The sequence below is a fragment of the Schistocerca americana genome, chromosome 7, assembly GCF_021461395.2.
Source record: "Schistocerca americana isolate TAMUIC-IGC-003095 chromosome 7, iqSchAmer2.1, whole genome shotgun sequence".
Taxonomy (NCBI): domain Eukaryota; kingdom Metazoa; phylum Arthropoda; class Insecta; order Orthoptera; family Acrididae; genus Schistocerca; species Schistocerca americana.
Window position 1 is genome coordinate 356,476,084 of NC_060125.1, and position 18,422 is coordinate 356,494,505.

The window sequence follows — 18,422 nt, forward strand, 5'->3', positions numbered from 1 at the left end:
TGCCCATATGAGATGTCTTCAGAGACAGCTTGCTATAATATCATAAAATGTATTCAACACGAAGAAAGGGGAGAGACTGCCAAGAAAGAAAGTTATGAAATGTGCTCGCAAAATGTTAAAGTCAAATAAGTTCATGGTGTCCAACTTGTCGAGTGGTGTGTGATGCCAAAAGGAACGAGATTAGTGTGTCTATCCTACAAAAGAACAACCGAAAGTGTTATCTACATCCATATTTTGCAAACCAATGTGAAGTAAATGGCAGAAGGTAATTCTAACTGTACCACATCCTGGTACTGTTTCTTGGACCCATTCCATTCATGTGTGGAACACAGGAAGATTGACTGCTTAAATGTATCTGTGCACACTGCAACTAATCTTATTTCATCTACAGATGTCCCTACAGGGGTACCACCTAGGAGAATCAAATATATTCTTCAATTGCTCACTTAATACTGGTTTTTGAATCTGTAAGCAAGCACTCACACTACAGTTCATGTCCATCTTCAAGTACCTGCCCGTACCAATTTCTAACCATTTCTGTGATTCTGCCTAGTTGAAGAACAGTGACAATTTGTACTCAACTTATTTGTGTATCTCTGATAGCATGAATCCCCCGTGACTTAGGTAAGCAATCTTCTTTGTAAAACGACTGTATTTTCCCAGTACCCTGCCAGAGAACAGAAGTCTGCCATTTGCATTACATATAACTGTGGCTACATAATAATTCCATTTCATACCCCTACAAATTGTTACTCCCAGGTATTCATACAAATTGACCAATTATAATTCTGAATCAATGATATAATAGTCATTTTTGTTTTATTTTGTGAAATGAGCACTTCGATATCCTTGACATTTACAAGTTGCCAATCTTTGCATCAGTTTGAAATTTTATCAAGATCTGAATGAATATTTGTGCAACATTTTTCATACAGGTCACATCACATGATCAGCAAGAGCTCCAACATACTTCTCTGGGGCACACCTTAAGTTACTCCTACATCTGTCAATGATTTTCCATCCAAGATGACATGCTGCTTCCTTCCTACTTTGAAATCCTCAATCCTGACACAAATTTTAATTAATGCCCTATATCATGTACTTTCTTTAATATGCATTTGAGCTGTATCAAGTCTAATGCATAACACAACTTGCAGCAAGTTAACTTTAAGATTCAAAATTACTAAAACATGTTAACAGACTTTTGCTCATAGTAGGGCACCTAGTATGACAGTTAATAACCAGCCACATAAAAAAAATACTTTAAGAATTGTGCAGTAGCTTAAATGAAGCACTAAAAAAATTTGAAGCAAAAGTAGCTCGTTTTACAAAAATAAATATAATTACATAACAACAATGATAATTAAACACAAATGATTTGCCATTTTTAAAAAGCCTAACCACCATACATTGTATTTATATTTTCTTTTTATTTCTATTTCTATTTTTCACATTATGCGTAGCATAGAAATTACTTCCAATCTTTTTAGGCCGATTTTGTCTTTCTATTCTTCTTCGCATTTTACTTGTTAGCTGAGGAAGAGAAGCACTGTCTTGATCAACCTTTCGTCTTTTCTTGTGTTTCAGATTTGTTACCTGGAAATTACCACTTGTTGATTCCACACTAACATTATGCTTACTTTCAAAGTATTCGTCATCAGAATCAAATAGAGATGAACTGTCACTATCACCATTACCGCCCCCTTTCTGGTTTTCTGCACTATTTTCATTGTCCACTTCACTATCTGAATATTCTACAGAACCCTCACTGTCACTTAAGTCTGAAGGATTATCTTCACAACCTAGTTTCTGTCTTAGCTCTCTGTCCTCCTTAGCAATATATGGCAATGCCACTTTTATTTTACTAAAGTTCTGCATTACTTTCAACAAAGGTTCCTTCTTATTGCTGTCTTGCGTGATTTCCTCATTTATCTGCATATTATCTGTAGCCTGTGTTTCAACTGACATTTCACATTCTTCCACAGATTTTATTGGATCGGCTCTTTCCTGTATGACACTAGCACTATTATGATTACCTGATACATTATCATTTGTATTCTCATTAGATACTTTATTCTCACTTTCAGTGGTGACAATTTTCCCTTCATCTTCTTTGTCAATGGTTTTCGTTGTTGGTACTTCACTTCTCTTATCTGTTTCCTTTATTTCAGTAGTGCATGGGGTTTGGCTATTACTGCTTTCATTTGCAGGAACAGAACTTTCATTTCCATGTTCACTGTTTCCTGTTTGCTCCTTCATGGAAAGAGGAATCTCAAATCCAGGTGGCATAACATAGAAGGGCAACTTCCCTCTCTGCCAATCATTGAGAATGATGCGGGAAACTATTGTAATATCAGGTTCACCTCCTTTCAAAAGCTTCCCAGTTCGAAATGCTAATTTCTCAAGAAATTCTTCAGCTGTTTCCCAGCCATCTACTTGGTATGTTTTAACAATGTATTCTCTCTTAACTCGCTCAAGGACAGGTGGAATATAGTCCTCTGGGTTTTGAACTAGCTCAACCCTCACTACTCCCTTAAGAACTTTCTCAGTATCAGTTTCTGCTGATGGGTACACAACACCTGGACAGTCTATCAGGTAAATTCGCCTCATTAAAGTGACATACTGCCACACTTTGGTTTCACCAGCTATTGGTGCCACTTTGCATACCTTCTTTGAGCGAAGTGTGTTAATTATAGAGCTTTTTCCCACATTTGGGTATCCTATGAGGCCAACACTAATCTGTTTCTTATCAATATGAAGCTTTGAAAATTGTCTCAGTAGGTTTATCAGAGATCCTTTACCAAAAGGATGTGTTATAGAAGCATGAAATGCTATCGTAGGATATTCTGAGCTGAGGACAGCAACCCATCTTTGTGTCACCCACGTGGGGACCAAATCAACTTTATTCAAAATAAATATGAGGTGTTTATGAGGCTTTTCTGTCTTCAAAAAATTTTCAATGTATGGGCACCTGGTGCCTAATGGATCTCTGGCATCTAAAACTTGCAACACAACATCAGACGAGTCAATCACCTTGTGTAGCTCATTCCAAATACGTTTACTCTGCCCAGCTGCCATTATCCACTCCCGGGGTGCATCTTTAATACCGCTGTCCTCTTTCACTAAATCACGATCTTTATCTTCTTTGTAATTAGCAGCACTACTTTCAGCCATTTTTGATAAGTTTTCAAGATCTCCTACTCTTATATGCGGTCTCTTTCTGCTTTTTTTAGGCCCAAAAACACTGTCAAAACTTTCTGTGTCTAAAATATGTACTCTTGTGTTCTTAGCTTTCTCATTCAACAGTGTTATTGGCAGCTTTGTTGGTTTCATAACAACATCATATGGATTTTTTACAGCTACTCCTAATTCCTCTTGAAACTTCTGGAGTGCATTTTGTGTGATGACACGAGAATTCCCAAACCATTTCTGATTTGGCTCAATTCTTGCCACTGTACCAGATGCTAATTTCCCTTGAAAAGGTGCTGGACTTATGATTTTTCCTGTTCTATCTCGTTTTGGTTTGAAGTTCCTGTACATCTGAAGACGCTTAATTGTAGATTTCGTTCGTACTTTTGCAACTCCCTTCAGTCCTTCTGTCCTTCGTTCTGGATTCATGCTGTGACCAGACCGGTTGAACCCCTCTTTTCTGGGGGCTTTATTTTCAGATTTACTCTTTGCCATGATCTACAAAAGAAAAAAAAATGCTTTAATGGAACATCCTAAATACTTTAATGAAATTCATCATAGGATAGGAAGGAAAAAACATTATGCACATGAAGCAAACAAACTGAAAAAAAGTCTTGCTGTGTAATTCTGAAAACTACAACTTACACTGTGTGATCAAAAGTATCTGGACACCCCCAAAAACATAAGTTTTTCCATGTTAGGTGCAATGTGCTGCCACCTACTGCCAGGTACTCAATATCAGCTACCTCAGTAGTCATTAGACATTTTGAGAGAGCAGAATGGGGTGTTCCATGGAACTCTTGGACTTCAAATGTGGTCAGGTGATTGGGTGTCATTTGTGTCACACATCTGTACGATATATTTCCACACTCCTGAACATCCCTAGGTCCACTGTTTCCGCTGTGATAGTGAACTGGAAATGTGAAGGGACATGTACAGCACGAAACCGTACAGGCCGACCTTGTCTGTTGACTGACAGAGAGCGCCGACAGTTAAATAGGGTCGTAATGTGTAATAGGCAGACATCGATCCACACCACCACACAGAAATTCGAAACTGCATCATGATCCACTGAAAGTACTATGACAGTTAGGTGGGAGGTGAGAAAACTTGGATTTCATGGTCAAGCGCGGCTGCTCATAAGCCACACATCACGCCAGTAAATGCCAAACAACGCCTCGCTTGGTGTAAGGAGCATAAACATTGGACAATTGAACAGTGGAAAAACACTGTGTGGAGTGACAAATCACAGCACACAATGTGGCAATCGGATGGCGGGTGTGGGCATGGCGAATGCCGGGTGAACGACATGTGTCAGCACGTGTAGTGCCAACAGTAAAATTAGGAGGCCGTGGTGTTATGATGTGGTCGTATTTTTCATGGAAGGGGCTTGCACTCCTTGTTGTTTTGCATGGCACTAGCACAGAACAGGCCTTCATTGATGTTTTAAGCACCTTCTAGCTTCCCACTGTTGAAGAGCAATTCGGGGATGGCGATTGCATCTTTCAACACAATCGAGCACCTGTTCATAATTCACGGCCTGTGGCATTTGGTTACATGACAATAACATCCCGGTAATGGACTGTCGTGCACGAGTCCTGACCTGAATCCTATATAACACTTTTGGGATGTTTTGTAACGCTGACTTCGTTCCAGGCCTCACCGACTGACATCGATACCTCTTTTTAGTGCAACACTCCAAGAAGAATGGGCTGCCATTCGCCAAGAAACCTTCCAGCACCTGATTAAATGTATGCCTGCGAGAGTGGAAGCTGTCATCAAGGCTAAGGATGGGCCAACACCATACTGAATTCCAACATTACTGATGGAAGGTGCCATGAACTTCTAAGTCAATTTCAGCCAGTAGTCGGAATACTTTTGATCACACAGCGTATCAACAACAACAACAACAATAATAATAATAATAATAATGCATCAAATCACTGGGCTCTAAAAACAAAATATGAACAAAATTTGGGTTTTGGCTACAGAAAGGGAAGAGGCATATCATTTTGGCACTAGAATATTATTACAAATAAAAATGAATTTCATCACTGATTTGCATACTGTAATAAACCTAGAAACGTATCTCTGGCAGATGCTGGGGCAACCTAACAAAAATCATGAAACATATGCCCCACTATTGGAAAGATTATTTGAGTTACACAAAAGTGGAATCCAGAAAGTCAATGGACAGCAATGAAAAGCCACAATATGCTTGTTCAAAATTTCCACTCAAAAAACTTTAAATCAACTGGAATCACGCAATATTTCCACACATTGGCTAAGGTTTGCTACTGACAGTACATTACGAGATGACACCACATGCAGTCAAGATATCAATTAAATTTCCATCTATTTTGGAGGACTATCAATCAACAGTAATAAAATCAGAATAACTGTTGCAGTATCACCTGGGCAAAACAGAATATGGTATGATGAGTTTTGTAATTAATCTGAATCATAAGACAGAATAGATTCTGCACTGTAATTAGGATAACAATTTTAATATTAAATGAGTTCATATTGGGAAGGAAGCAAACAATTGCACTTACTAGAAAAGGGAAATAGTCCATTTACATTTTATCAATATAATTAATTCACTTTTTGCAAGATTTCTTTTTAGCTGCTTAAGATATAAACTTTGGTGCTCTGACACAAAGTGATGGCTTCTTAAACGTAATTTTCAAAATCAGTGCCTCCATGAAATATTCAGCAGCTCTCTGGCAAGTTTCCAATGTCTCTCTTCCAGCATGGGCACATTCCTTGTATTCCATTATTTCTTCAGGTTCATAGTCTTTAAAAGAGTCTTTAAGAAAAGCCTCTAGTCACATTTTTCCTGGACATTCCTCACAATGTTGGAGCATACAATTTTTTGATTCCAAACTGCATACAATTTTTTCATCAAATTCTCATAGTCATCTTGAATGGATGTTGCTGAAGCCAACATTAATTTGACATTTTGATGTCTTGCACATACACATACTGAATGTGACCCAGAAGCACCACTGTACTACACCACTTCGGGCTGAGCTCACAAAGTTTTGAGGTGCTTAGTTCATTTACATATTGCTTACAATAAGCAATAAACATTTCTTTAAGGTTACAAAGGAGTAGGCGTTTCTCCTTGTGAATCTTATACTATTAAAAGACACTACAACTACACATTTTTTTGATTTACAACTTCAAATTGTATTAATTTTTGCATTTATCAGTAATCCATTTTCCCTAATTTTGATAGGTATTCTTACTCATCAGTATGCAAGATCCAGAAATTAAACAATATAGCTTTGAAAGCTTAAATGATGCTCTATCCAGCTGTGACAAGAAAAATAGGATTGAGGTAGACACAGTTGAGATATTGTCCCCCAAAAATACCCTAAAATTTGCACCTAGAAAATTTTGGCCAAATTTGCAGGTGCATATCTTTTCATGTGGGCATCCAGTACTAATTAAATTTGATTGGTATATAGACATCATAAGTAGGAATAGTTTTGGTGTGATTGGCTCATACGAAAAGTAGCAGTGGTCGGTGAAACCATGTCTCTCAGAATAGCGTGATGAATTTTTAAACCACTTTAGAGGCTTGTATCTATATTTAGGTATGGCTAAATCCCTAATTTTTGCAAGGGTGTGATTCAGTATTTCTGTCTATGTATATTAAAGCAAATGCCCAAATGTCTGCTAGAACTTTTAAAAAAGCCTAGCAAAGTTGGCACATTTGCACCTTCCTACATGATGTGAAGGTGAGTAGCCTCTCTTTAAAATCCCCCAAGAATTCAACCACTTAAGGTACTAGTCTGAAATTTGGTATATAACCACCAAAGCCCATGTAGAACCCTCACACCAAATTTCATTAGAGTTTGAGATGGCTGATTGGGGACACTTTTCAATATCGCTCCCTTTGATGTGGAATGACCCTACTACCATGTTTTTATTGGTAGGTAATTATGTACCTTGCCCTGTACTGTGTAAAACCCAATTTTCTTTATTCTAGACACTAAAGTACTATCTATAAACTTAGTCAAATAGTTTCCATTTCTTAACTTTTGCAAGGTTTCGATATTTCATACAAAGAACAAGCATAAGAAATTATGATTATATCAGAGGGATCTCAGGAGGTTGTTACAGGGTCATCTTTGACAAAATACAGAAAGTACTAAGTACACAATCTAGGAACTTTCTGGGATTTACTATGATCAATGTAATCTGACAATGTGAAAGAAACATTATATTGTGAAGATTACTGTGTGGTGGTGCAGCATGTCTACACAAGAAGCAGGACAGAAAACAGTTATCTTGCAATTTTTGTTTTTAAATACTCGATCTATTTTTAAACACGATTCTAAGAACATATATTTTCTATTAGGAGTCATGCTCTCTAACCTAAGCCAGTAGATGTCTGATGATTCAGAGCAAATGTTACAGCGAAACAACCCTTCAGTAAATGAGCAACCATACCACCATTTCTACTCTAAATCTCAGGCTTTAGGCAAAAATAATATTGTAGTAGGCCTAATGCATAACTATTATTTCATACCCTGCAGAAATCATAACTTTAAATGTGTAAAACAGTTAAAACATTGGTTACCTCTGTGTACTACTCCCCTAAAGAATAATACTTATAAGACAGAGCTTACTCTTTCTGTACCGCAATCTCACCCTAGGTATTTTAAATGTATTTGCTGCTTTCCTCTACCACCTGCATCTTCCATCTAAAATCTATCAGAAGAATGTGTACAATCTGTTATCCATGCTGTGAGGAAAGTTACAATAAAATCTGACAAAACAGTATAAAAGTATACAGTCATTACAAAGCAGGCAGGGTGCTTAATTATGGAATGAAGTATTTTGACCTAATATTATATGATAACAAACATACAGATATAGATCCAAATCACACTATAAATTAAGTTACAACTTATTATGTTTCAATTAACATATTCATCTGATTTTTAATTTCATATCTTATTTGTCTGCAGCCATTCACTACAGAACTGAAGCAGTACCTTATGAAGGTGCTTTATTTAGGCTACTATGAACGTCTATTTTTTTCTTATTGCAAACGGCCACTCAAATAGTATCACCATGTGATTATAGAACATGTAACTGCAGTAATATAATAGTGACACGTAATGAACAACAACAATAACATGACAGTAAGATTACAGTGTCTTCCTTATTGCTGGGAAAGCATGTTCGTTCATTTTCTTTAGTTTCTGAGAGACTCTGATGGTCTCTGCCATTTGCATCATGACAGCCTATGATACGATGGTCTATATCATTTGCATCAATGACAGCCTAAGATATGATGGTCTATGTCATTTGCATCATGACAGCCTAAGATATATAGCACACAACCATCGAACACTAAAATTAGAATATACATAATCCATCCCAAATGCTGAAAGTGGCAAAGAGGCCTGATTTGTAGCGTAGCCCAAGGTCTTGGTTCACTTTTATCGGCACTGAATCTGGGTTAAATATGCATATTATGTCCATGTATGCAACTTAAAATAACTGACTGTTTGCACGTGTAACTTACAAGTCATGCCTACAAGCATCGATGCATTTTATACAATGGTCAGGCAATAATTTTTGACTCATTATGGTTGGGGCAGTTAACCGGAGGTTAATAATACGTACATATATAACAACATAACCTTAGTCCATGGGAATCATCTGAAAGAAATGTCAAGGTAACTTTGATCTCGTTCACTAGGCTTAAATGTGCAGTCCTGCGTTGGCAACAACGGTAGGTAAACTTTATAATATAGTTGAAAATGATCGAAAAACACAAAGTTAAACCACCCTCATAATTATGATAGTTGATTATGTCGCAGTGACTGTTTCTGTGTTGAGCAATTAACAAAATTAATTCCTGTAAACAACACGTGCAGAAATATCACACATTCACGCAACGATGATTAGCACATGATAATCACAAAATAAAATATAAAATACTCACTGAATCGGAAAAACACTACACACTGCCAAAAATCAAACTCTATTTTATGTTTCGTTTGCTATTAAACTCTGTCACACTGCTTTATTTACACTTTCCGTTTAAACACACACGTCCCACAAACTATCAGAGAACATCATTCGAAAACATACCGTCCCCGTACATTTATATATCAGTCTGATGGCGCAAGTCGAACTAGTATATTCGAATCACATATGATGGAGAATGCTTTGTATAGTTGAGGAAGTAATGACCTGAATTTAAAAGCAATCCAAATATTTTAATTGATTATCTACGTAATTAAATATAAGTCTTATTTGTATCTTCTTATGAAACTAGAACGAACGAAGTTTGACGAAATTGAACGGAACGAGGCGCGACGGATCGTTAAGACATTCACAATGCATTTCATACGGCGGCTTTCACATAGGATGCCTAAGGAAAGGAAAGAGACGTCAACAGATCAAAGTATCTGGGAAAGAAAGTTTTGACGTTGATGTTAGTGGTGAAACGGTGTCGTCGTCTCCTTACGTTGGAAGTTAACCTATTCTTACTGCGCTCACCAAGGAGGTATCAGCCTTGGGGCTTACACTCGTTATAGGCCAGTTCCACTGTCTGTCACGGCACAGTCATGTCACGGCACCGTCACGTCAAGGTGTATTCCCACCGTCCATTACGTCACGGCAAGTCAAGTCAATTTCAAGTCACTTGATCTCAACTCGCTTTTCTGTTCTCAACTGTTCTTTTCGTGGGAAGAGCTCCGAAGTCTACGCCCCATGGTTGAGACGATGACCAAACAGATACTGGCATTATAGTCAAGGACTGGTCCTAATAGAAGGTTACATTCACAATGTTCCTCTGCCCCTCAATATCAAAATCGCAACCAATACCAAGCTAGCCCTACTGACATCTGCTGACTTGAAGCTCAAGCTGAGAAGTGCACAAAGCTGTTCGACCACCCAGACAGCAAGGATGACCTAGATTAGGTGCGACAGATCGCAACAATTACAAACAGTGATGCCAACAAATGGAGCGTCATTTCACAACCATTCACAGATGGCAACACAGTGGAAAAATACGCCATTTGCAGCAGTACAGCACCTGGTGCAACGACTCAGTCACTACTACAACTGGCGTTCATATGGAAGCGTGGTGGTTACATATTTCTCACAAAACTTCTAGTCTGATTTTCTTTATTGGCATTGGCTCACATATCAGCACAGTCCCTTTCTATTGTGCAACGTCTGGTGAGCCTCTACGTTTAATGGCTGCAAAAAATTCTGATATCCACACTCATAGCCACAAATATCTGAAGATTTATGTAGACTCTGCTTCTCATTTTTTATTTTTGTGGTCTCTGACATCACTCAGCCTTTCTCAGACGCTAATTTCCTTTCTCATTGCGTGCTTACTGTGGACTTAACTGAATCCATGTCTAATAAACGGGATCAATGGCCACAATGTCACTGGAATTCAGGGTCGATCTGATACTAGCTTGGTGAGAAGAGTTGACAATATAAATACACAGTTCTTTCAGAAAGCTAGCACTGAACATATTTGGAGTGACATCAATCACATAGAGCTACATGGAACAATGCAACTTAAGCACAGTACTATGCATTACTTATGAAAAGCCCCAAGCTCACTTATTTAACAATGCATCCACAACATTGCACCAGAGCGCCTAATAGTGATTTGGGCAATCTTTGAGGAAATGCTTCACTCGGGAACTGTACATCGTTCTGACTGTTGAAGGACATCTCCTCTACACCTGGTATGTAAGAAGGGTGCCTTGAGGCGTCCTTGCAGTGATTACCACAGATTGACCATTCAAGCACCTCTAACAAATGCACTGTCTGGTCACAACACAAGGGCAAGGGAGTACTCAAATGGACTCCAGAAATGGACAAGGCTTTCTGTAATCTACAGGAGAGCCTCACAGAGGCAGTGCTACTTGCCCATCCTGTACCATCTAAGTCATTGGCTATTATTGTAGACACCAGCCAAAGAGCAATTGGTGACACTCTACAGCAAAAGTCAATGACTGGTGGCAGTCGTTAAGCCTTTTTTTCCTTTTTTTAAAAAAAAATTAAAGTCATGCAAAGAAAATGTGCTTGTAATAGACAGTGTGAGGCAGTTTGCCCTGAAATCAAAGCCCAGCCAGTTACTATTTTTACAGACCACAAGCTAATTGTGGCAGCCTTACAATATATCAGTGGTAAATGTTCCCCCCCCCCCCCCCCCCCCCCCCCACGATGCTGACAAATTGAATTTACCATGGACATGTGTCATATTAAAGGTACAAAAAATATAGCTGTCGACTTTAAGTTTCTCACATTTGCAGTTTGATAGACATTCTAAAAAATCTGAAAAGGGAAATGCAGAGGCTCAATCTAAATATAATGAGTGCCAGCGAAATGAAATGAACAGAAAACAAGAATCCAAGTCAGACGAGTAGAGGGCAATATCAACAGCAGCAGAAAATGACATAATGGTAGTAGGATTCGTTACGAATAGGAAGGTAGGGCAGAAAGTGAGTAACTGTGCTCAGTTCAGTGATAGCATTGCTCTCATCAGAATCGACAACAAAGTATTAACTGTATTTTTCTTACTTGTCACTTCTTCTTCCGTGTGTTTTTGCTTTTAGGAAGCATTAATTGTCGAGTGCTATTAATAGTGTTCCATAGATTTCGTGTTTGTATTGAATACAGTCAGAGGGAGTCCCCTTAGTCAACCATAGTGCCAGTAGTGCTAGTGTTTGTTTTCAATACAGTCCAGAGACAGGTAGTGCTATTTTCAGCGTTTTCTACAAGAAGTGGCTAGCAACCACAGTTTAGTCAATAAACAGCCGCCTTTACTGAATTAGCAGTCTACTTAAAAGTTGATTAACTCTCTTCAGTAAATTGATTCCTTAGGATGGATAGGATGTGTGACTGCTGTGTACGGACGCAGGAGGAGCGGGCCACTGTTCACGAACAGCTGAGCGTGTTGATGGCCGCGGTCAGCTGTCTTCAGGCTGCTGTCTCGGAGTGTAGCAGCAGTGGGGAATCTTGTGCGTCACAAGGTACACCCCAGGTGTTACATGCTTCACCCACTGTCCCTGCTGTCGAGACATTTCGCGGGTACCGGGCGCGGTTGGACCACCCTCTCCCCAAGGGGAGTGGTGGGTTCAGCGGCGTTCGCGGCGCACGAGGCGGAGGGTAAATGTGGAGGCTGGCAGTGTGGCATTGCCCACTCTGCCTGTGAGTGGACATGTGGCTGCTCCTTCAGCAAGGTCCGAGCAGGCACACGGGGGGAGGGGTTTATTAGTTATTGGGAGCTCAAACGTTAGGCGGGTGATGGAGCCCCTTAGGGAAATAGCGGAAAGGTCGGGGAAGAAGGCCAGTGTTCACTCTGTCTGCTTGCCGGGGGGTCTCATCCGAGATGTGGAGGAGGCCCTACCGGCGGCGATAGAGAGCACTGGCTGCACCCGACTGCAAATTGTTGCTCATGTCGGCACCAATGACTCCTGCCGTCTGGGTTCAGAGGTCATCCTCAGTTCGTACAGGTGGTTGGCGGAATTGGTGAAGTCGGAAAGCCTCGCTCCCAGGGTGGAATCAGAGCTAACTATCTGTAGTATCGTTCCCAGAACCGATCGCGGTCCTCTGGTTTGGAGCCGAGTGGAAGGCTTAAACCAGAGGCTCAGAAGATTTTGCGGAGATCTGGAGTGCAAATTTTTCGACCTCCGCTATCGGGTGGAGAAATGTAGGGTCCCCCTGAATAGGTCAGGCGTGCACTACACGCCGGAAGCGGCTACAAGGGTAGCGGAGTACGTGTGGAGTGCACATGGGGGGTCTTTTAGGTTAGAGAATTCCCTCCCTAGGCCCGACAAGACGCCTCCTGAGACGTGGCAATGTAGGAGTAGGCAAAATGCAACAGAGAATAACAATATTAATGTGCTAATAGTAAACTGCAGGAGCGTCTATAGAAAGGTCCCAGAACTGCTCTTATTAATAAACAGTCACAACGCCCATATACTAGGGACAGAAAGTTGGCTGAAACCAGAGGTAAACAGTAATGAAATCCTAAACTCAGATTGGAATGTATACCGCAGAGACAGGCTGGACAGTGAAGGAGGAGGCGTGTTTATAGCGATAAGAAGTGCAATAGTATCGAAGGAAATTGATGGAGATCCGAAATGTGAAATGATTTGGGTGAAGGTCACGGTTAAAGCAGGCTCAGACATGATAATTGGATGTCTCTATAGGCCCCCTGGCTCAGCAGCTGTTATGGCTGAGCACCTGAAGGATAATTTGGAAAATATTACAAGTAGATTTCCCCACCATGGGTGGAGATTTTAATTTGCCGGATATAGACTGGGAGACTCAAACGTTCATAATGGGTGGCAGGGACAAATCATCCAGTGAAATTTTTTTAAGTGCTTTATCTGAAAACTACTACTACGGGTTCACAGGTAGATGCCATGTTTCTTGACTTCCGCAAGGCGTTCGATACAGTTCCCCAAAGTCGTTTAATGAACAAAGGAAGAGCATATAGACTATCAGACCAATTGTGCGATTGGATTGAGGAGTTCCTAGACAACAGAACTCAGCATGTCATTCTCAATGGAGAGAAGTTTTCCGAAGTAAGAGTGATTTATGGTGTGCCACAGGGGAGTGTCATAGGACCGTTGCTATTCACAATATACATAAATGACCTGGTGGGTAACATTGGAAGTTCACTGAGGCTTTTTGCAGATGATGCTGTGGTGTATCGAGAGGTTGTAACAATGGAAAATTGTACTGAAATGTAGGAGGATCTGCAGCGAATTGACGCATGGTGCAGGGAATGCCAATTGAATCTCAATGTAGACAAGTGTAATGTGTTGCGAATACATAGAAATATAGATCCATTATCATTTAGCTACAAAATAGCAGGTCAGCAACTGGAAGCAGTTAATTCCATAAATTATCTGGGAGTACGCATTAGGAGTGATTTAAAATGGAATGATCATGTAAAGTTGATCGTTGGTAAAGCAGATGCCAGACTGAGATTCATTGGAAGAATCCTAAGGAAATGCAATCCGAAAACAAAGGAAGTAGGTTACAGTACGCTTGTTCGCCCACTGCTTGAATACTGCTCACCAGTGTGGGATCCATACCAGATAGGGTTGATAGAAGAGATAGAGAAGATCCAACGGAGAGCAGTGTGCTTCGTTACAGGATCATTTAGTAATCGCGAAAGCGTTACGGAGATGATAGATAAACTCCAGTGGAAGACTCTGCAGGAGAGACGCTTAGTAGCTCGGTAAGGGCTTTTGTTAAAGTTTCGAGAACATACCTTCACTGAAGAGTCAAGCAGTATATTGCTCCCTCCTACGTATATCTCGCGAAGAGACCATGAGGATAAAATCAGAGAGATTAGAGCCCACACAGAAGCATACCGACAATCCTTCTTTCCACGAACAATACGAGACTGGAATAGAAGGGAGAACCGATTGAAGTACTCAGGGTACCCTCCACCTCACACCGTCAGGTGGACTGCGGAGTATGGATGTAGATGTAGAGTACATGTAGAAACTAACACCAACAACAAAAGTTCAATAATAGATGTCAACTTTGAAAGAAGAGACTGAAGATATAGAGAAAGTATGTGAGGATACTGAATGGGTAATTCAGTATGCAAAAGAAGATGAAAAGCTAATAGTCACGGGGTATTGTAATACAGTAGTAGGGGACGAAGTTGAAAAAAGAGTTATGCAATGATAAGGCTATGGTAGTAGGTATGAGGGGAGAGGTGAAAGGCTAATTGAGTTCTGCAATAAATACCAGTTAGTAATAGTGAATGATCTGTTCAAGAGTCACAAGAGGAGCAGATACACCTGGAAAAGGCCAGAACATACAGAAGAGTACAGTAAGATTGCATCAAGGTCAGATAGTGATTCCAAAATCAGATATGGGATTCTAAAGCATTTGCAGGAACAGATACAGACTCAGATCACAATTTAGTAATAATGAAAAGTATCCTGAAGTTTAAGGGACTAGTAAGGAAGAATCAATGTCCAAAGCAGTGTGATATGGAAGTACTAAAGGATGAAGAGGTATGCTTGAAGCTCTCTGAGGAAACATTTATTGCTGTAATGAATAGCTCAGAAGGCTGTCCAGATGAAGAGGAGGAGACATATCTAAAAAAGGCAATCGCAGAAGCTGGAAAGAAAAACATGGGTGCTAAGATGGTAACTACAAAGAAACTATGAAGACAGAAGAAATTCACATTGTCGATGAAAGAAGAAATACCAAATGTTCACGGAAATTCAGGACTACAGAAATACAAGAGACTCAGGAACGAAATAAATAGGAAGTGTGGGGAAGCTAAGGCCATATTTCACTTCCTGTAAGAAAAATGTGAAGGATCGAAAAATAAATTATTGTTGTAAGAACAGACTTAGAACATAGAAAAGTAAAAACAAATTCTGCTGAAATTAAAAGCAAGGGTGGTAACATTAATAGAGCAATGGGAATTTCGCTGTTAAATGCAGAGGAGAGAGCAGATAGGTGGAAAGAGTACATTCAAGGCCTCTGTTAGGGGGAGGACTCATCTGATGACATGACAGCAGAAGAGACAGGAGTCGACAGGGAACAGATACGTGACAATTTGTACAATCTGTATTTAGAAGAGCTTTGGATGACTTGAGATCAAACAAGGTGAAAGCGATAAATAAGATTCCCTCGGAATTTTATAAAATCATTGGGGTGAAGTGGCAATAAAACGACTGTTCATGTTGGTGTATAGACTGGATGAGACTGGCGATATAACTTCAGAGTTTTGGAAACATTAACCACACAATTCTGAAGATAGTAGGAGGCTTAAGTGCGAGAATTATTGCAGAATCATCTTAACACCACATGCACCCTGCTGCTGACAAGAATAATATACAGAAGAATGGAAAAGGAAATTGAGGATCTGTTAGATGATGATCAGTTTGACTTTGGGAAAGGTAAGGGCATCAGAGAGGCAGTTCTCACGTTACGGTTGATGATGGAAGCAAGACTGAAGAAAAATTAAGACATGTTCATAGGATTTATCAAGCTGGAAAAGTGAAAGATGTTTTTGAAATTCTGAGAAAAATATAGGTAAGCTATAGGCAAAGATGGATAATATACAATATGTACAAGAACCTAGAGGGAACAATAAGTTTGGAAGACCAAGAATGATGTACTCAGACTAAAAAGGGTGTCTTTATTTGACTGATGAAGTCATCTATTTTTAAGGTATGTGACCATTCAGACTTGGCATGTAGTAATTCCTTGGAAACTATATTTATCATGCATTTCAAGTAATCATCATCAAATAACAGTGGAAAATTAATATGAAAGACAATTAATAATTTCTTCATGAATATTAGAACCTAAAAATTTTTTTAACAAATTACTTTATTGAACAATTTTTTTCAATACCTTGTCTTCCATTTTTTGTTGTTGTTCCATTTGGATTACATGTGTCAACAAATTTTTTACATATCAAGCAACAGATATGACAGTCTGAAAGGTGATTAAGGTTATCCATTTATATAAGATAAAATTTCACCAAACAAACTATTTTCACATCAACTATAAAATATTCAACTTTCTCTTTTGATTTTACAATTTAAAAAATTGATTTATGCAATTTTTGTATTGATTGGCTAGCAATAGTTATTTTTAATGAATATCAAACATATTTAATCAAAATCATTAAATAATAAATTTGTATGTATATTTTGGCAATAATAACAACTCAATATATACTCAAAATAATTATGTGTTTTTTGTTCATTTCCATTTACAAATCAAAGTTCAATAATTTCTTATCATAGATCTTATTTTTTATCCATTAAATTAATCTGAAGTATAATTAAGGGTTGAACTGATATTATTAATATTTTTTGATAATCTTCAATAACACCATCATATATTGTATTTCTTTTATTAAAATTTGTTGAAATATTTTTAGTTCCTATTTTAAAAGTTGTTTGATAACAACATCATAACCATTAATTGGATCACTCACTTCTACTAATCTTCCATTTTTAAGTAGTAGAAGACTTACTATATTGAAAAATGTTACCTAATCCATTGTTTAATTAAATTTCCTATTTTTGGATCAATTCCATTTTTTATTTTTCTAGTAAAAATTTTACTGGTAACTTATCAACAACTTTTAATGTGCTGATGGGACTTAATTCGAAAACTGTATCACCAATATTCATTGATTTACGTTTATTTCCTTAATATTCGCTACATGTTCATCATATTTTCTCCTTTTTAGATCTTTTACCCTTCTTCACATTTATTCACGAAATCTTGAATTTATGATTCTCTTGAAGTATAACCTTTATCATATTGTTTGATTTTTTGTATATCATTAATTTCTTCCATTTAATGTGGTTGTTGGTGATGAGGAATAATTTGTTCTTCAACTTCTCTATTTCTTCAAGTGCTATTAGTACATTGTCAACTACCTACCGAATTACATCAGTAACACATTCGTCTGTTTGATATTGTGTTCCAGGTTGTGTTTCCCATGTTTTAAAATCCTCTCATGATTGTTCTTTTCACCCATGTTTGAAAAATCTTTAAAGTTTTTGTTTAGTTCATGTTGTTAAAAACGCTGCATAGTAGTTATTTACAAAATCTTTGATGTTTTTCGTTCAGTTTCTATTGTTAAAAGCGTTTCCTAACGACTATGTTGTTCAAAAAATCTTAAATGTTTTTTTTATTTATTTATGTTGGTAAACACGTTTCTTAACGATTAAGTTGTTTAAAAAATCTTTAACTTTTTTGTTTTGTTTCTTTTCATTAGGTTATCTATTCATATCTATTGTAATAAATACCAATTTAATGTTAGTCTTACATTTACTACACGTTTCTTTAAAATCATAAAATTTTTAATCGCTGTCAACAAATTCATGATTTATGTGATTTAAATTTGTATCATTTTGTCTGCAAATATTTAAAAAATTAAAGTTATTTCTGATTAAGTGTGTTGTATGTTTCAATAAGTTTGGAATAAATAAGAACAATCTGTTCCTTTATGTCACCCTCTAATAAAATATTCTTCTACTCTACTTTGAATTTCAATAATAAAATCAACAAGTAAAACAACTGAATTATCTTCATATTCATCTAATGGTATAATTTCATCATCAATTTCAACAATTTCTACTTATTTTCAATTATTTGCTTCTTTTTTTATTCTGATTATTTTCGTTGATCTAAACTTTTAGAATACATATATAAATCAATGATTT

At 38.0% G+C, this 18,422-nt stretch overlaps 1 protein-coding gene across 1 annotated transcript; it reads right to left on the reverse strand.

Annotated features, from left to right (window-relative positions):
- Nucleotides 1-802: 802 nt before the first annotated feature.
- Nucleotides 803-9,308, reverse strand: LOC124621946 (nucleolar GTP-binding protein 2). Its single transcript, XM_047147460.1, has 2 exons — nucleotides 9,158-9,308; nucleotides 803-3,687 (listed from the first exon to the last, which is right to left on the reverse strand). The coding sequence occupies exon 2, from the start codon at nucleotides 3,682-3,684 to the stop codon at nucleotides 1,417-1,419; it is 2,268 nt and encodes a 755-aa protein (XP_047003416.1). The 5' UTR covers nucleotides 3,685-3,687; nucleotides 9,158-9,308; the 3' UTR covers nucleotides 803-1,416.
- Between the last annotated feature and the right edge of the window lie 9,114 nt (nucleotides 9,309-18,422).

Coding starts and splice junctions, on each gene's coding strand:
- LOC124621946 (XM_047147460.1), bottom strand. CDS start 3,684: ATGGCAAAGAGTAAATCTGAAAATAAAGCCCCCAGAAAAGAGGGGTTC.